Source organism: Podarcis vaucheri, assembly GCF_965113315.1.
Source record: "Podarcis vaucheri genome assembly, chromosome: 11".
Lineage (NCBI taxonomy): Eukaryota > Metazoa > Chordata > Lepidosauria > Squamata > Lacertidae > Podarcis > Podarcis vaucheri.
Window position 1 is genome coordinate 24,744,280 of NC_138749.1, and position 20,368 is coordinate 24,764,647.

Below are 20,368 nucleotides of genomic sequence, written 5' to 3' on the forward strand. Positions count from 1 at the left end.
TGTTGTGTGTTATCCTGGAGTGGATGTTTTGGTTAATTTTCTATAGATAGCTGACAGAAGAATTGCTTATCTTTTTTATTTTCCTTCTTTTGGTTTTTTTAAAAATTAGTTTTTTATCTTTAATGATAAGATGCTGGATATTTATCAACCTTTGTCTATTTCCTTTCAAACTTTAATAAAATTTATTGGGGGGAAAGATTAAAAAACATATGGTGGCTGAGCTATAGAAAGAGCCCTGGGGGAAATGATGAGAAAATATTCTGGACAAGGATCCTGGTTCAAGTCTATGCATGCAAACAAGCAACACTTGATTGCATAAAACTCAACAAAGAAACCTAGACCTTCTGGTCACCTGCCATCCAGCATATCACGCTTACTATTAAACATACTTGATGTTGTTCAACATAACTTAGTGGTGCTAGTCAAAGCTGAGACTGGGCATTGATCACAGGTGGGCAATTGCCACATTCCAGCAGTAATTTGTATGTATGATTCTTCATCCAATGAAGGATATATATGTAAAAGTCTGCTCCCACCCATGTGTGGTCTCTAGCTGGATTAGGGAGACTGTTACGTTCAATTGTGGTAGGCAGGACAATGGACCCCAATTGTTCCTTCCTTTCTGATGTCTTCACCCAAAAGGAGGGTAGGCAGTTGCTTTCTGCAACTTTTTGCTACAGATGAGATAGTTATGAAGTTGTATTAGACATATGTAGTATCCTTTTGGGTTGGGCAGGCAACCATTAAAAAAATAGATCTTATTACAGATGAGCAGTCAACAGTGTAAGATAAATTTATTTGCAAAAAGATGGTCAAGTACAGTATCTAGGCAGAATCAACCCATGCTTTTATTTCCATTGCATATAAAAATTTCATATGAAGGTATTTGACGTACAGTACTATCCCATAGGCTGTAAGAGCGGCTAAGAAACCATTGAATTAATTGCAATGTTCACACAATGTGCCACTCTAAAGACATACCCAAAGGAAACAAACCAAATTGAAAACAACAAAAATATTGTTCAGTAATTCTGTTGTTATAGTGTCCCTTTTATACTGTTTAAAACAAAAGCAATCTTATTCCTTTGGGCCAGGGCTGCTAAAATCTACAGTTTGTGTCAAAAAGGAGGCTATTTTTTTTCCTTGAAAAAGAATCTCTCCTTTCACTGAACAGTCACATGCTACAAGGGCTGGGCATTATTGGAATGGTGACGAGGTATCAGATACTACGAAATTACATGATTAAGAACAGCAGCAAGACAACACCTTCAAGACACGGCAAACTCTGCAAAATTAAAAGTAGAAATGAGAAGTGTTTCAACCGTCTAAAAGGCTACAGTCATTCTTTACACCTACGCTATACATGCACCCACAGAGCCATTTATACGGGACTGAGCTCCGGCTGCTTTGCAGTGCTTGCTAGTAGTGTTGGACGGGGGGGCGAGTTCAGGGTCAGTGTTGTATATTTACTACGCAGTATAAAATTAGGTATAATTGTGAGAGTTGTTGTATTGGTAACAAAAGGGCACATCCCAGACTCGGGACATTTCTTCCTTGAAGTGCATAGGAGGCAACTTCCACGTTTCAGTGGGGTTGTTGATGAATGGTGCCCCAGCCCGGTTGATTAAAGGGCGGTTGTGTTTTTTGGTTTGCTTGTTGTTGTTTTCAAGGGCAAGACACAGCAGCCTACACCAACCTAGTGTCCTTCAGACATTTTGGACCCCAACTCCCATCATCTCCAGCCAGTGCAACTATGCTACCCAGGGAGTGGTCGTCACAGCACAGCTGGATTTTGATAAAGGTTGGGATAAAGTGATGCCCTTAAGATACATTTTGAAAAGGGGAAAGCACTCTTTTCAGGCAGGTGGGATTTATGCCCAAGGTTAGCATTTGGGCTTCCAATAGGAAGCTAGATAAAACCCCGTTGGAATGCAGAGCATCCCAGAGAGGCCAGGACCAGTGTCCCTTGGGGAGGGGGGAGGAAGGGCGGTGGAGATATGCCCAGCCGATGTTCCACAACGACCTTTCTTTCAAATGCAGCAAAACAGAAGAAAATGTTGTTTAAGGTTAAGGCACAGCCCTGGGACCAAAGACCTGCAGCTTTTTAATTTATATAACTATGTACTTTATAATTTTTCTCAACTCTTCCATAAACAAGCTCTAAGGTGATACAGGATATATATTACAGAATGTACAAGGGGGTGGGGGGGTGGGGGAGTATGTATACACAATATTAATTCTCTCACCAAGAGTTTCCAAATATAGCAATACCACCCTGGCAAGGATGATGTTATAATAAGAACTTATAATTTACAATTAACATTACAATATATACATTACAATAAATACATGGTTGTAAACAGAGACAAACAAGACTTATTACAAGTAAGGTCATTTGGTGAGGAAAAAAATATGCATGGCACAAATAAAAAATAAATAAATGGGTTTTAAAAGAATTGTCAAAGCGGCCTGTAAAATTCATTTCATCCTCAAGTTTTTTTTTAATATAAAAAACCCCAACCTTTTGAATGTGATTTGTTCTACCTATTTTGCCTGATCTTTTTTAAAGGTTTTGTTTTTAGAAGAACGGTGCAGAACCAGAAATTAAAAAGGAACAGACACAGTATTACTGAGAAAAGCAACTTGCAAGCTAAAGTATAGGTGCAAATTCAGATTCCTCTTTCTGTCTTTCCCCCCTCTCTACACAATCCTCAATCGACTTCATTGCATTTCTCTTACGGCAAAAACAAACAAAACAGAAACACAAAGAAAACATGTTAAAACACTTTTTCAAAAGTATTGTGTTGTTGTGTTTAGAGTAGTGTGCTGGCGCTAAAGCACACTTTGGCAAAGTAAAACAAACAAACAAAGATTGTACAGTGCATTCGATCCCTGCCTCTAAACATTATTATGCTTCCTGCCACTTGATTGTCCATGTATATGGGTGTGTACTTTACACAATATGGTGTTTTTTTTCATTACCTCTCCTTTTTCTTTGACAGTTTAATCTTACAGGGTGTACACTAACCAGAACAATCAACAGACACGAGCCTCCTTAAAACTGAGCATCTTAGAATAACCATTAAAAAAATGTGATTCAAGAGGCCAGACATACCCCTTGCCCTGCTCAGCATTAGACTTGCCCTGCTCAGCCTTTCCCCAATACTTAAGTCTCTGGCTGGCTCCAGCTAGAGGTTACCCCTGTTCGTAGGATTAAACCTTTATAGTGCAGATAAAATACCCTTCCCGATATATATTGATTTTTGGAATTGATATTGCTTTATTCGTTAAGATTCCAGGCACTCTTGGGGACTAACAAATGTTGACATAGTGAGGGGAGGACAGGAGTCTAGGCTGACAACAACATGGTGAAATTCTTTCATCAACTTCTCCAGTTTTTCCTTCTTCAGTAAAAGCCATCAAGAGCTAAAAGGTAGACGAGACACATTAAAATGCACTTTTAAAAAAATCCCCGTCAGTCAGTGCTTTCATTTAAAATCTGGTATTTAGCAGTGTCCCAAACTTTCCTTGGTTTAGTCAACCAAGTATAATCTGTGGGTTGTATCAAGACGTAAAAGGTCAATCTATTGAAATCAATGGGACTCAAGAGTTAGTTGTGACCTCAACTGGTCTAGCTCCAATCCACTGTTTTCATTGGGTCAAAACAGCCTCGTCGTTCAAGCCAAATCTATGCAGGAGGGACCCTGCATAGAAGAGCTGGTCTATGCTGGGTATGGAGGGAGGGGTGCAGGCAATTGAACGCTCCATGTTGATAAGGCAGCAGATGTTATCATGCATAGTCACAAACATGACTCTAGTCATATTTGTGTCCCCAACACCCACTGCAACACAGTCGCAGCGCAGGTCAGAGGCAGATGTGAATTCACAGCCACCATCTCCGCCACCCTGCAGAATTTTCATCACATACTGGTTGCAGGCTAAGGGCACAATGAGAGACAGAGTTAAATGTACACAAACCCATTAAAATCAATAGCTTTGATGACATTTAATTCTGTGGTGCATTACAGGCTACACTTCATTCTGCAAATGCTCTGTTATTTTATAGGGTCATGCATTTCTAGCCCCTAACATCACCTTTATGATTCCATCCTAGACATTTATTCCTTCAACGTGACCTCTCAGTAGGACAGCAAAAGGAGCAAAAACAAAAGTCACCGAGTGGACAAAAATGCAAGATCCTTTCTGCAGATTTTTTTTAAAAGACTATTATATATTTCTTGCCATATTCAAGGTCAAAAGCTGATTTTGTCTGATTTTTAAAGGGGCTGATTTATCGGTGACCTTTTACATTATATTCCCAGCCGTCTTTGCAAAAAGCTACTAAGGGGGATTAACAGGGTGCCTCAGTCTGTTTCTGAAGCAGCAAAGATTCCACTGCAAATTGTAAGTACTCTTTGAACAGGCACAGTCTGTAGCACTGTGTTGTCACAGCAGTCCATATGTCCTCACCCTAAGTATTATTATTTGCTGGTACAGCAAATCTTTGCATACACAACTAGGAGCAGCCTTGTGGGAATGATGTAATTAACAAAGGAAAGGTTTGTATTTACAGCAAGAGTCACATTCATGCTAGGTGTAGACTTGCAAATCCCAACTCTAATAGGAGTGTCCCCCCAACTTTTCTTTCTTAGGAGCTGCTAATGGAGTTTCATCTTTGTTTTGGAGCTTCCTCGGGATCTCCCCTGCTAACCCTATTCTTTGTTGGAGTCCTCCACCCTCTGGACCCCACGGTAAGGAGTTTGGGGCTCAATACTCAGGGCTGCTGCCATTCAGCAGTGGGTTACAATCCAAATTTTGGGGAACTGCTACTGCAACGGTCCATTAGATTTTAGAAATTTTATAGTAAGCCCACAGCAATAAAAGCTGGGTCTGCAGCAACCAAGCCATCTCTGAGGACATTTCATGGATGAAATATTGCTGCTTCAGGGAAATTACAGTAAGAAAACCCAGAAATTAATGCCTACAAACAAGTTTTCTGCAACATGGGAGGGGGAAAATGAGCGTTTGATAGCTGTCATTGGTCTAGAACACAGAGTTGTTTTACAACAGCTGAATGAATTGGTATGAAAATCTTAAGTGCAAACAAATATAAAATTGGATTTATCCAGTGTAGCTCATATTTGTACTGAAAACTTGCAAGTTACTCTTTTTTGGGGTGGGGAGGAGAAATAATCAGTGGCAGATGAAGTTCTGAGAGTGTTGCATTCTTTTAAATATAATACCTCAATACATTTAATAATAAAAGTAAACTCTACAAAAAGATTTCCATTTTACATATAATACAAAATGCAGACGTCAGTGCAACCCACTGAGTTACACTTTTTTTTTTCAGTCATGTGTTAGGAAGACTTGAAATTAGAAAATTATGTGACTTCCACAGCTTCATCTTCCTACTGGTAACAGATTCGTGTTGTGTCCCCATTATTTGAGCTCGATCGCTTTCCGCTAATAACCTTTTGTTCACTCGCTGGTCGCCTTCTGTATATTCTGGTGATGTATGCTACTAATAATGCCTCTTCTCAAGAAACTAAAAACCAATACAAAACACACACGCACACACAAGCTTTGGACCAGCCGTTACTCCTTTTGAAAACAGCTTGGAGTAGACACTCTCTCGGATTGTATCTGCCAAGTTGAATTCTCGTTAAACTGTTCTTTTTGCAGGTGTTTCCCTTCCTTTGCTCTCTGGATGCTATGAACAATGAACATTTCTGGTTACAATATTCCTGAGTGCCAAACAGGGTAATCAAGGTCAGTTTTTGATCAGCGAACATCTCTTGCAGATGACAGTGAGGCATGACCATGGCTGTGCCGAGTGACATGCACTTTGGAAACCATTTTTGATTCTTGAAAAGAGAGTAGGAGAGAGAGAAAGCAGAGGGAGCGGCAGAGCCGTCGCACCGTTACGTGTCAGGAGAACGTTCTTCTAGCACACAAGGTTCCGTCTGGCTCTCCTCCTCTACCACTTCCTCTCCAACTTGTTCATCAAGTGGGATTTCAGTGGACTCTGAGTCTTGGGTGCAAAGAGTCTTGGAGTCACTGCAGCTGGTGTCTTCTTCTACTTGACTCCCACTGTCCTTCTCTGTGTCCGACTCACCATCTTCCTCCAGCGTTAGCTCAAACTGGAATTTATCTGTTTGGCCCTGTCTCCCCTCCTCTTGGTCGTCCGGGGCAGGAGACGGACTCTGAGGGATTGTGCTCTGGTACCATTCGCGATTGTCTTCCAGCGTGTCCAAGATGTCTTGGGCATCTGGGTGTACAAGGTCTGCCCAGGTCTCCCAGAGAGGATGAACAATGTAGTCTATAAAACCCACCTGTTGTAATGCAAAATTAGGGGGGAAGAGGTTATTTTCAAAGGAGGAGGAACTACCTTGACCAATTTCCTCTACTAGATTCTGCAATTCTCCCTTCTGTCTCCTGCATCCTATCTTGCAGAGGATCCTTGTCATGGATCAACTTTGTAGCCTGCCATAATTTCGTTCTCCAAGGGGAGGGATCATTAGGGTCTTCTGATACTACACTGAGCTTGAGACCAGCACAAGTATTTAGAGTTATAAGCTCCAGCCCATAGCTGAGGAGATACCGCATTTTTCGCCCTATAGGATGCACTTTTTCCCCTCCCAAAATGAAGGGGAAATGTGGGTGCGTCTTATGGGGCGAATGCAGGCTTTCACTGAAGCCTGGAGAGCGAGAGGAGTTGGTGCGCACCGACCCCTCTCGCTCTCCAGGCTTCAGGAGAGCCCCAGCGCCAGCCCCACAAGGTTGGGGGACAGAGGGAGGCGGAACGCTTCTCCCCGCTGCCTGCCCCATCACTCCTGGGACAGCAGGGAGACGCGCTGCGTCTCCCTGCTGTCCCCGGACCTGATCTCCAGGCGGGCGGCGGGGAGAAGAGCGCTTCTCCCCGCTGCCTGCCCCACAAGCGCCTGGGGGGGGAAATAATTTTTTTTTCTTTCTTTCCCCCCAAAAAAACTTGATGCGTCCTATGGGCCGGTGCGTCCTATGGGGCGAAATATACGGTACATGGGAGCTTACCCCGACCCCAGCGCATTAAACCTTTAACTATTCAAAACCAGAAAATATTTTAATGGTTCTCCAAGTGACTCTGAGCTTCAGTGCAGCATCAGAAGTCGTCCCAGGCTATCCATACTCTTCTCCATAATTCTGTGCTCTGACAAGAGCAAGCAATGTACTTACGGTAAAGTGCCTCAAATTCTAGTTGGTAGACTTTTGTGTACATATCTGCATATCACACTCAGAGCTGTAGCTCCTTTAGTTAAAAAACCCCCTGTGTATACTTATTTGGGAGTAACTCCATCAAACCCAGTGGGCTTAATAGGCAGAGGATTGGGGATTGTAATCTGAGGAACACATGGTGAAAACTGAAGCAGCATGTTTTTAAGTCCAGATCCTTGTTAATATCATTAAATTTGTATACCAAGATCCCAAGGGCAGTTCACAACAGAGAAATATAAAATGCAAAAACAAAAACAAAGCAATAACACCCCCCAAAAAAAGTTTTAAAAGCCATAGAACATTAATCAGCCAAATGGCTGGTTGAAGAGAAATTTTTTGCCTGGCACCTGAAGATAGGTAATGAATGTGCCAGGCAGGCAGGCAGGCTTGTTTATCCAAAACAATTTTGTCTCTGGCTCCACTAATCATTGGCTTTGGCTGGCATGTGACCCCTAAGGGAAAGGGCCCCCTGTTTTAAATCATGATTTTTTAAAAATGCAAACCTACACAAAAGAGTTAACATTTTCCCAACTAAGTGTTGTATAATGTTCTATCAACCACATTGCATTTTGCTCTCTTCTAACAGATTACCTGTGATTTTTCTACTGATGCATTGTGCTTATCACACATGGGGCTGATTTCCATCCCCCTCTCGCGTTCTCGATCTCCCTGCCGAAAGAACTCTTCCATTATTCTATCTGTCCACTGGCGATATAGTTGGAGTGGCTTTGTCGGGTTGCTCAAATCTGCACAGTGTACCATATTTTGCAGAACCTAAAGCAGACAGAAAACACATTTCTCTAGAGAAACCTGTGGAGACAGAGCCCTTTTTCCATTTGCACATTTGACGGGCGTGAAAACAGAATCTCAAAAATACACCAAGTGCAAGGTTTATTCTGAACAGCAAAGGGGTGGTGGGCTGTGTGTTTTTCACACTGACATTAATAGCCTTCCAATTATCTCACATCTACAGCTTCTGCCTGTATTAAAAGCCCAAAAATGCTGTAAGTGCAAGACTGATCCGTTTCAAAGGAGAGTGGCCCCTTAGGCAAACTTAATCAATCTACGAAACGTGGCTGCTTTCAACCATAGGGGAAGATTTCAGCGACTCACAGTGGTCTATGCAAAGCACATTTAGTAGACACAACTGATTTTTTTTGCAGGTAGGAATGACCACCAGTTAAGAAAGCAAGACATGTACGTCTACTGGAATACACACGATGGGAAGATGAGAGGTAATCCAGGTTTATATCGCACACAGCAGCATATCTCTCTTACCTGAATCCTGTCTGAATAGTTATCAAGCAGCAGAACTCCAGAGCTAGTCACTTTCTTAGTTTCAACCATCGTTTTCAGATCAGCCAAAAGATTCATATGCTTAGACATATCTGTTGCAAGCACCTTAGAGGAGAAGACGAAGCAATGGATTACTAGAATTATCTTCAAATTTATTCTAGGAGGACTCCCCTACCAAGTGCCTATGGCCCCCCGTCCTGCCACTCACCACCTGACCTAGGGCAGGGCCTGACAGGCTCCACAAAGGACTGCTGCCGGACAGAGAGGGCTCCATTTTTGTTTTTAAATTGCTGTTATTTTTTACCTATGTCACTTTAAACTGTGATATTAATGCTGTATTCTTAGTTTTAGATTTTGATTTATGTGGAAATTGTTTTCCATTTGGTTGTGTATTTTTTTGATGTGGTTTATTTATTGTTTATGACTTTTGTAATTATGTAAATCTTGTCATGTTGTAAGCTGCCCTGAGCATTGTTTTTAACTGTGGAAAAGCAGCGTACAAATAAAATGATGATGTTGATGATGTGGGGAATTTAATCAGGCATAGTGGCAGCATCTTATACTAAATACCTAGCTATAATCTATACCGACACCAATTCGGAGAGGTTTTGTGGGTGCAGAATAAATGTTTTCTGAGTGTTCCCATGAACAGCAAAACCCAGGGAGAACCACTTTGTGTGGAATAGTTCATAATCACTCATAACTCAGCAGCAGGGTATCTTTTTCAGAACAGGTGGGTAAATTCAAAATGATTATGAGTAAGATTAAACAAGCTACTGAGAATCTGTTCTGTTAAAATAAAGTTTAAAATGCTTTAGGAAAAAGCACCTTGTGTGCAATTTTAGGTTTTAAATCCTACCAGAAAAGTACAAAGATAGATAGGTACATTCAAATGGCAACTCACTATGTCAATGACCATCTTCCTCAATGATTGCCTTTGCTTTTTTGTCAAGTTCTGGAAAATGTCGCAATTTTCTTCTTGCAGTAACTTGAAGCCCACAGCTAAATGATGGTTTTCCAGGACTGATGAATCGTTGTACATCAAGGCAAGTTCAGAGTCTGTAAGACAGTCACAAGGTAGAACGTTAAGAAAGCCTATATCCCTTTCCTACCTGTCCACAAGTTTTCTTTCTGACTTCTCACAGTTGCAAGATATCCAAAAAGAACAACTTATAATTTACATGGCTGGAACATCACATTGCCTCTCTTGAGCAAGCTCAACAGCTGTTATGTGTAGAATGCCAAAACAACAAAACAAAACCAGAACTGGGTTCAGAAGGCTGCAGGTAACAATATTGGCAATAGATCTTTCTTCAGCTACAATTGGCTCCACTGTTTTGGAGAACACTAAATGCTTGCATTATGCAGAGGATGTGTTTGCTGCAAGATCTGATCATGATCATTGATTTCCTCCTGCTCTTGGAATTTTGAAAAACACCTTTCTTCTGAAGGCTTTGCAAAATTTCAGAAGCGAGAGGAAACCATAACAATCATGATCAAATCTTGCAGCAAAGGCTTACTCTGCATTAATAAGCACTTAGTGAATATCAATACGAATTTTGTCCCCAAAACTCTCATTTGTGTGTATTATCAGGTCACATTGGGCATAAAGTCCTCCTCCTGCCACTTCTGTCACTGAATATTTGAAGCATGTAGAATTTATGTCTTACTCCTTTAGAACGGTTTCAGGATTTAAACTGCACAGTAATTACCTCCTTGTAAGCAGTTTCTCACTTTCACTGCCTTTTTGTCCCTTTTCCCCCCATGAAGAGCCTATTCTTGTACCAAGTGCACATATATCCTTTCCTTGCATTGGTTTGAAATTCCTGGCTTCCTCCTGCTCACTGCTACCAAAAACTGCGGAGAGACGTCCTATGCTCTCCAAATGCAACCCTCTATCTCGGTCTGTACATGATGACGAAATCAAGTGAAGTACACGCACAAACATCTTGGAACATTTGTGGTAAGAAAAACAAAAACCAGTCAACTTGCATTTATTTACAAATCCCCTAACGAGGCACTCAGTTATAGATGTGTTTCATTCCCTCTATTCAGCCTAGATTCTTCTAGATACAAGACCCGTGAAACACACTGCTTGTCATTGGTTGACATTAATTTCTGCTTATTACAGTTTCCATATCCTAAAGCTAGCTGAGCATCAGTCTGTTTTACTGACTGTCGCTTTGTTTAGGGTGCTGTGGTTTGTTTTTGTAAAGTTTGGCTGAAAAATCCCTGCAGCTCAACCGCATGCCGAAGCTCTTGAGCTCCAATTTATTTCCCCGCAGTCTCGCTCTCCTGTACCAAACACGTGAGCCAAGGAATCTTCCCTCTCACTCTTTTTCTCCCAGAGGCATGACATGACGGAAAGTGGGAGGGAGACTTTGTTTTGCCAATGAACTCTCCCTTTATCTCATAGTCACATGTGAAAGGTTTAAGAATCAAAACCAAAAAAAGTTGCACTTTGCAGAACAGTAACCTCCCACAGTAAATGACTAATTCATAAAATCCTCAAGCTTTTAGTGTTCTGCATTTAAAAAAAAAAAGTATTTTCAACGAGGGAAGCAAGAGGGTTTTTTGGAGTCTAATAATTATCCAGTTGTCGTGATGTGGCAAGATGCCTGTAATTCCCAGGAACAGTACGCAAAACAATTTTTGAACACATTAGCATTTTATGAGTGGCATGCACTGCTTTATGACCAAGATCTCTCTGCGTGGCAGGGAATAGCTTACTTGTATATTAGTGGAAAACCATGTTTCTAAAAATTGCAGCTGAGGAGCAACTCTCTGCACTGATGATGTAATCCAGTGTCTCTCACCTACCCACCCTTAAACTTAATGCACTTTATGCACCCCATTCAAGAGTCCATCTGTTTTAGTGGGCCAGTAGGGAAGTCCGTGGCAATGCTTGGGTGAAAAAGTATACTGGGTTAACTTTATAAAAGTCTGGCCATTGGTCCCCCTCACTCAATGTTGTCTATGAGTATGAGACTCTTAATCTCAGATTCCTGCATTGCAGGAGTTGGTCTCTTCCAACTCTAATTCTATGACTGGCAGTGGGTCTCCAGATTGCGGACAGGATCTCTCCCAGCCCTACCTGGAGACGGGGGGGGGGGGGAATGAACCGTGGACCTTCCACCTGCAAGGCTTGTGCTCCGCAACTGAGCCAGGGCCCTTCCCCAAGGGGTGGTCAGTGGGTTGGAGCAAAAAATTATTAGGTTCCTATTATTGAATGAGAGCCAGAGCATTCCCATCCCCACACCAACCAACTTAGCAACATCTGCCCTACAGATTTATAGCATTGTTTGTGAAGTTGGATCAGGCCTTCATTGAAAGCTGTAAGACCATAAGTCCAGAATCTGAAATTAACAAACTGCACCACTGTGGAGGAAGAGTTAAGGGAGCTAACGTTCCGTCCGTCACCCACCTTAGACTGCTGCCTCTGTGGCTTTTAGTAAGCACAGCAGCAGCAAAAAAACAAGGAAGTTTTTAGTGTGTGGTTTGTATTGTGTTTTTGCTTTTTTTTATTGGGAGCTGCCCAGAGTGGCTGGGAGAACTCAAGTCAGATGGGTGGCATATAATTAATAGATTACAGTGGTAGCTCGGGTTACAGACGCTTCAGGTTACAGACTCCGCTAACCCAGAAATAGTACCTCGGGTTAAGAACTTTACTTCAGGATGAGAACAGAAATTGTGCAGCAGCGGCGCAGGAGGCCCCATTAGCTAAAGTGGTGCTTCAGGTTAAGAACAGACCTCCAGAACGAATTAAGTTCTTAACCCGAGGTACCACTGTATTATTAATCAACAGAAACAAGAAACAATATGCAATTGATAGTTTGGTAGGGGTCAGTGTGTTATTCGTTTCTGGAGAGGGTTTCATCATGTATTTTGTCCGTTTACATTGCATTTTTATGTTGTGAAGCACCCCATGATCTGCGGTATACAAATTTAATAAATAAGAAGAACTAGGTCACATACATTAATGCTGCAAAAACACAATACACCTACTTCCACATAAACAAGCAGGCATAAGTTGGTGTATGGTGCTCTTAAATACCTGTGGCACTCCTGATCCTGGACAAAATGAGCCACTCTGGCTTGTTATTTTGTACAACAAAGGCTCTGGGTATGTTTTCTTCAAACAAACCACAAGTGGTAACTGAGGCTTGTTCTTGGCTTACCACTTGTGGTTGGTTTGGGGAAAACCACAAGCCTGGGTTTGGAGGACACAAGAAGCCAAACTATGGTTTGTTTTGCTTGAGGTGGCACGGCCCCAGGAGGGGCACCCCCCAGGACCTTTCCAGCAGTGGTTCTCAGAGTGCTGTTCATTACCTAAAGCCACAGTTTTAAAAAAACAACAACAAATAAAATCCTACGGCTTTAATGTAATGCGTGAACTGAGCAAGTTTTACCAGCAATAGACCACACTTACTTGTGTTGATAAGAAACTGGTTTGAAACCCCAGGATGATCTACATCATGTATTGCACTGGCAAAAATAGCAGCCAGAATCTCCAGGTCCGTGAACACCGCCTGAGGGGGAAGGAAAAACAGTAAATGGAGAGAAACACTTTTTGATAAAAGACATGTGGCTGGCAAATATGTGTGCACACACACAAGCGGTGCTGTTGGGATCCTTGCTGGTGGCAGCAGCAGCCAGCAAGTCGTAAAAGCTAGCACAATAGACATCAACTTGCACAACGGGACTTGCCTTTTCTCTTCCCTGCTCTGTAGCCCCCCACGTGCCCTGCCCCCCAAATCTGCTTCAGAAAGTTTGGGGCAGATTTGGGAGGCTGTAGGTGGGAGAGGGGTGACAAAGGAAGAGAAGGCCCCATTGCAAGTTGACGGCTGCTCATGCAATGCTGGATTCACCCATCAGAAAATAAACCAAGGCTGAACTGAAAAGCTGACGCGGAAATACAATTGGGACATTTCACAGCTTCTGTAAAACATGCCTTTTACGCTTCAGTTCAGAGAAAAGCAAACAAAACAGGAACAAAGTCTGTGTCTCTCAAACTGCCTAGAGAACTTTATGTTATGAGGTAGCATACAAATGGTGGATGCAGATAAATAACAAATAACAGTAGTATTTTTTGCTCCACTGAACTGACTAGAGTATCTTGCAAACAGGTGCTGCAGGATTCCTGCAATAAAGCAAGGGGAAGATTTGATGTCTGTGGATTCCGTGACACAAAGCTTCTGTTTCTGTGAACTTACCTCCAGAGCTGGGGTGGACAACAGCACATGCGTAGACTGTACAACATCTGCAGCATGTATGTTGTTGTGATATGCCACATCTGCATGGTAATGGTCCTCCAGTGTCATCAAGTAAGTTATTAACATGTCTGGTTGAATTTTAAATGTTTTTAATAATTCCCGCTCCTGGAATGAAAGAGAGAAAAGATGGCTGCCTTTACAATACATGCAAAGGATGAAAATGGAAAATGGAAAAGTCTCCTTTTGTTACACATACCTGGAAAATAGTGTACATGATGACAGTCAAAGGTCGGTTCGCAGATAATTCAGCTATTTTAAACACCTGGAGGCCCCATTTATTTACATCTTCTAGTTCCTAAAATGAAACCGAGCAGAAAACAGAATCTAATACCGGGTTTTTCAACGAGGTTTATGCAAAATCGTAACACTGGATCGCTGTTACCAATCCCAGTCATTCTCAGTGTGTCAGCTACCAGTTTTCTAGACTTAAAACAGGGAGGGATTATCTTGTTCCAGAGAGAGAAATGGAACGGAATTGTTTCACTAGTACACTGATACCCAGTAGTAAGAGGGATCAGCGGGAAAGCCTTCAGAAATGCTATACTCTTATTGCTATTCTCAGTGCTTTTGGATGTTCTGAGCACTATAATGGTCAAAGTGGGGAAAGCTTAAGGAATGCCCAAGACTGTTGATCCATCTAGCTCAGGACTGTCAACACTGACTGGCAGCAGCTCTCCAGGGTTTCAGAATCCCATCCCTACCTGGAGGTGATGGGGAATGAACCTGGAGCCATCTGCATGTTGCACCCCTTGCTTGAGGCTCTTTTGGTATAAGCATACCAACCAATTTTCTGTTGAAATGCTATAGATGCAGAAGTCTACCATAAATACTGCAGGTCTCATTTTTCCATTCCTTTTTTAATTTTACTTGTCCACTAATGTAGTTCTAATGACAACTCTCCTCAAGGAAAATTGCCATGTCTAGAGCGGGCATGCAGTGAAGTGTAAATAAATACTAATGTGGGCAAACTTATGGATGTGATTTACCGGCCTGTCACATTGCTCCACTATAAGTGAGAAAACCAGCTAGAGAGCAGCATTGCCCTTACCTTGGCCAGAATATCTTCTTGGTCAGTTTTGACTCCAAATTTTGGGATGCTCGAATTGGTTAGGCTGGAGCTGTGCATCAGTTTCTTCACTCCACTGATCTGAGACATCGGCAGTTTCTTCTTCTCTTTCTCTTTCTGTGTAGGAGATGGGATTTCCACTTCATGCTGTTTGTCTATGAAAGGAGGGAGGGTGAAAGAAAATTGTTAATCTGTTTGTATATTAGAACTGTCTTGTAAAAGTTCAGCTCTGAACCAAAGTCAGCCTTTCACAAAACATTCCTACAGTAGATTTATGACTCACAGATATAAAACAAAACAGGAACAGCAAAATCAGCCAGTATAGTTGACTTCATAAAAGATGGCTTCAAATCCAAGATTAGCAATGGATTTGCTATGGCTTTAAACAGATCACTTATTCTCATCAGTCTAATTTTACAACAGCCTTGTAAATAAACTTGCAAAAGGTACTAGCCTGCTTACCAGCACGCCAAAAATACTAGCCTGGTAGGGACTGGCATAGAAGAGAGGAATAATTCTGTTCTCTCCTAGCAGCTCACTTGGTTTATATGCTGAGCACATAGGAAGGATAGAATGCTCCATCTTTCTTCCATCACTCACTCACATGAAATTCCATGTACTTGACCACATGCAATTTGTTGTTGCCTAATAAGGTAGGGACGCGGGTGGTGCTGTGGGTTAAACCACAGAGCCTAGGATTTGCTGATCAGAAGGTCAGCGGTTCGAATCCCCACGACGGGGTGAGCTCCCATTGCTCAGTCCCTGCTCCTGCCAACCTAGCAGTTTGAAAGCACGTCAAAGTGCAAGTAGATAAATAGGTACCACTCCAGCGGGAAGGTAAACGGCATTTCCGTGCGCTGCTCTGGTTCGCCAGAAGCGGCTTAGTCATGCTGGCCACGTGACCCAGAAGCTGTACGCCGGCTCCCTCGGCCAATAAAGCAAGATGAGCGCCGCAACCCCAGAGTCGGCCATGACTGGACCTAATGGCCAGGGGTCCCTTTACCTTTACCTAATAGGTAAGTGCTTAAATGCAAGGCTGTGTTGCCATCTGTACAACAGGAGGAACAGCAATGGCCACTCAAGAGTTGTGAGAAAAGCAATACTGATTAAAAAGTATTCTGCGTTGGATACAACTACCCAGTTCCATTAGTGGAAGCCAATGCAAGCACTCCAGCTAGCACAACCGGGCTCACAACAGCATTGTAATTAAGCTGTTTCAGTAAAATTATCACCTTTGTTTTGAGATTCTCTTCACTGATCTCATCTTTCCCCAAAATAAAAACCAGAAATAACAATGTGGGGGTCAAGAGCATTAAAGAGGCGTCTGCATACTGTTTGCTCCACCTAACAACCAACATTAATGCAAAGGGATGCAATATGACCACGGCTACATTTGTGTTTTATTTAGCATGCTTGTTTTCTCTTATCTCTGTCGCTCTCTTTTTCTGTAACCTTTCCAAGCAGACTAGCACTTACTGGAACAGCAGAGAATCTCTGCAAAGAAGTGAAAATGTCACCAACTTTTAGCCTTGGGCATCCATTCCTTCCCCCTGTACTGCTCCTCTCTTGATCACCAATTAAATAAAACACAGAGGAAAGGAAGAGCACTTGACTGGCACAAACCAACAGTAGCTGAAGAGCAGTGACTCATGTGCCTTGCCTTGATGTTTATGGCTTCAGTCATATGCACAAAGTTTAGGACCATCATAAGGGAGGATCGTAAAGCGAACTGTCAGATGAACTCAAGTGAAAGGAAGTGTCTGTCCGGAAGATTTTAGATGGGGCATGGAATTCCATGGGTTTTCCTAAGGTTCTGTTCAAAGTGAGCAAGCAGCTAACACTATCCGTGCTGGGCTCCGTCTGCAGTCCGGAAAATATTTCTCCCTTCCCCTCCCTGCATTCCTTAAACACAAAATTCTTCTTTTAAGAAAGGATTACACAATAGTTTAAGGGCTCCTATCACACCCCTTTCCCAAAGGAAGCAAAGCTCATTGCACTGAAAATTAGGAAATGAATGCAATGTGACCCAGAACTGTGAAGAGAGAGAGTCACAGCATTAAGGATAATGCAGCGCAAGTCTTTAAGGCTGGGATACAGAATGTGCAGCTCTCAGATATGGTTGTTTTCCAGCTCCCAAATGATATAGGCACGAGATCCTTTGGATTAGATCCGAAACTTCAGTCCTGCTATTTAAACAAGCTGGTCTAACAATGGATCTGTGTTGCTTAACGTAACACAGGATTGAGTCCTGCTTCCAGGATAGTTCAATTTATAGGTCTGTGGTGGACACATTTCCTTAGGGTATGCATCTCCCTCACTGTCACAGAAACACAGGCAGACGGTCAAATCTTGGGTTCTTCAGTGAGTCATAGCAAGAAAATCCTCCTATGTAGGTCATCTCTGCCAGCAATCTTATTCCAGCTCCCCCCCCCCCGGGTTTCTGAAACTAAACTTATCCCTTCTTTCTCCAGGGGGTCAGTTTGCATTTTTTAGTACAGAAAGTATTGATATGATGTGTGATCTTTCCTATTCTAATTAATTCAAGAGGGTTCTGGGATCTTCTCTGTTTGAAACAAGTAGAAGGTTCATGGTGTTTGGGTCATTCCTTCAGAGAAGCCGAGTACAGCTGATTTAAACTGGTTCTGTTTTCTCCTTTAGTCAAGGTCAGCCTTTCTTATCCTGTGGTTTCCCAGATGTTGTTGAACTACAACTCCCATCACCCCTAGCTAGAAAGGCCAGAGCTCAGGGATGATGGGAGTTGTAGTCCAACAACATCTGGGGACCCACAGGTTGAGAACCACTGGTCAAGGTCATGCTGACTATAAAAGTAAGGCCAGAAGGACCCTGGGTTTCCCTTTCCCTTTCTATCTCTTTTCCTTCTGGTGTGGTGTTCTGTATATAGAGTTAAGGTTTAGTTTTATTGTAAGTTTAAGTTAAGTCTGCTGCAGCTGGGTTTCTTATGGACAGTGCCAATCCTGAATGTATTGGATTTGTGACCATTATGATCATTTGCCTTCAGTAGCAGTAAAGCTCTGCTGGATGAAATATTAATTGCCTCTGGTCTATTTTTTGGGAATCCTGCAACATGTTTAAGTTTTACTCTGCTAACTATACTGTACACTGGCTCAATATTCAGTAGAATTTCATGACACAGGGTTCCTTAAATTCAGTTTTAGAGATCACCTACATTTTTCAAAGGCTTAGAGCCGAGTTTTGTTTTATAAAGGATTTGTTTCAGGTGTATCTAGACTAAATAGGAAAAGGTATTTAGTTTTTAAACCACAGCGAACAGAACCAAGTTCTGGTCTAGCAAATTCGGACACAAAATGGTCTCCCTCTTCACGTTTCCCTAATAATCAACATAATTTTAAGTTGGTCAGCTGTGTCTTGGCAATGGTTTATATAAGCTGCAGGAAAGCACAGCAGGCTGCCCATCAAGTTGAGCGCAAGCCCTTATCTCGAGAGCACAAGAGTGCTGACCTCTTGCACCAGTGCTCTGCTCAGTCCCACCAATGGCCAGCTGTTTGTGATGCCACAAAAGTGAGTGATGTAGCAAGAGCAGGGCACTGGGCAGGCTTAATGGTCCTCGAGCAACAATGCCTTCTTCTTTTGTTGGCACGAGTGTGAACTAGTATGACACAAGCGTGATCACACGTACCATGTGGGTGGTTTATATATCTCTCCTCTACATATAATAACCTCCTCGTTTTCCCCCAAGCCGCTTCTCAGGGGTGGGCAATTCTATGGAACAGTATGAGATATAATGCAGAGGGTGGGGAGATTTGTTTTGCTTAGCAGGACTGTAAGCAATTCTGCTCGTTCAAAGCTACCACTGGACACAACCCAAAGACTGAAGGGGGTATATCAATTTATACTTCTTTACCAAACCACAGAATGCAAGTAATACTTTAGAGAAAAACCATGACTGTGCCAGAAGATTTAGAAGCAAGACAGTGGGGGGGGGGCAGAATTGTGCACACAGAGTTTTGTTCGATGCTGCAACTTCCCTCTGCTAAAATGGTAAGCCATTTTAAAAACTGAACAGCGGTGGGAACTGCAGCAGTATCAACATCAGCTGAAGGTATAAAGCACTATCAGAATTGGTCAGTTGGACCATGCTTACTCAGAAGTAAGTCCTTCTTACTGTTCAATGGGATTTACACCATGGTAAGAGAGTTTAGGCTTGCAGCTGCCGTGTTTAATTTGTCTTTAGATAGATGCTTAGATAGATAGATAGATAGATAGATAGGGAGTATTTAGCAAACAGGACTGTATTAAACAAGTAGCACCCGCAAGAAAATGTTGCAGGGTTTCCCTCCAGGATATTCCATTCCATTTCCAACTTAAAACAGCCAGTCAGGATTTAGGGGCCAATGAGTACACTCAGTCCTCACTGGGGCTTTGTGGGAAGGGGATGGAGACGTCTGAATATTTCTGTACTTCTGCAAACCTTGGGGTACCCAAGATTGCTGTTGTGTGTGAGAGTGCCATGATTAGCAATGATGCTTTTGAATAGATAAGCAATGATGCTTTTGAACACAGATTGTCAAATAATACGTCACAATACTCTATTTTAGCGTGAAAGGGAACAGTATTTGAGAACTCTGTCCAATTGAACTTTGTGAACACAACAGGGACATATTCAATGTAAAGGAAAGAGTGTGTGGAAAAATAAAACAGGGCACTGAATTTTATTTAACCAATAGTGATTTATATGCATACGTTTGAAAAATGCTGCAGTCGAACCAACAGCACAGGATATGAATTTTCATAAACTTTCCACCTGGATGTTACTGGTGGGTGGTGGAGAGGAAGGAAAAGGACAAGGAACAGCACAAAGAGTACTAGTGTCCATAATCGTAAGCTTACCTAAAAAGGTGTTGGATATATATTCAGAGACCTGATTGCCCGATCGGCTCATTTCAGATAAGTGGGTTAGCTCCCGGTTGAGCATTCTTTTAAACTGCAAAGAAAAGCAAAAACAGGACACGTCAATAGGCAAGAATTGAAGTCTTTGCAATGAGAAAATCCAGTGTTCTTTTAATATTAGGCATATTCAAACATTTAATTCAGCAAACCAGCTTACTTCAATGGGCATAATGCAGAGTCAAATGGTATTTCCAGGAGAAATACATTATTCTACTTAATGTTATATAAACAGATGCTGAAAACAAACTGTGGGGACGATGGCAGACAGATCAAATAACGCTGCAAATGTACTAGATTTTAATTTTGGGGGGAGGGGGATTACTGCCATTCAAATATTTATACACACCCACACCCACTTTTGTCCTACAGAAGAAAGAAAACAATATTCTTGGCTTCTCATATTCCTAGGCCACATTTTTGTATTTTGATATGAAGTGCACTTTTCAAAAAGCCATCACATAAATTGAAAAATGTCAACCCTGCACGATTTCAAGTATCCTTGTTGGAAAGAGTATGAAAAAGATCAAAAGCTCTCATCCGCTCACTAAAA

General features: G+C 42.1%; 1 protein-coding gene across 11 annotated transcripts in view; it reads right to left on the minus strand.

The window, feature by feature from the left end:
• Positions 1–777: 777 nt before the first annotated feature.
• Positions 778–20,368, minus strand: part of PDE4D (phosphodiesterase 4D) — a 639,723-nt gene continuing 620,132 nt past the window's right edge. For all 11 annotated transcript variants that reach the window (XM_082241906.1, XM_082241909.1, XM_082241915.1 and 8 more), the window contains 9 exons: positions 19,759–19,852; positions 14,872–15,044; positions 14,020–14,118; positions 13,764–13,928; positions 12,980–13,079; positions 9,455–9,609; positions 8,533–8,655; positions 7,846–8,028; positions 778–6,335 (listed from right to left, as the gene is read on the minus strand). In XM_082241906.1, coding sequence (XP_082098032.1) covers positions 5,925–6,335; positions 7,846–8,028; positions 8,533–8,655; positions 9,455–9,609; positions 12,980–13,079; positions 13,764–13,928; positions 14,020–14,118; positions 14,872–15,044; positions 19,759–19,852 — 1,503 coding nt within the window. In that variant the 3' untranslated portion in view covers positions 778–5,924. The remainder of the gene's footprint in view (positions 6,336–7,845; positions 8,029–8,532; positions 8,656–9,454; positions 9,610–12,979; positions 13,080–13,763; positions 13,929–14,019; positions 14,119–14,871; positions 15,045–19,758; positions 19,853–20,368) is intronic.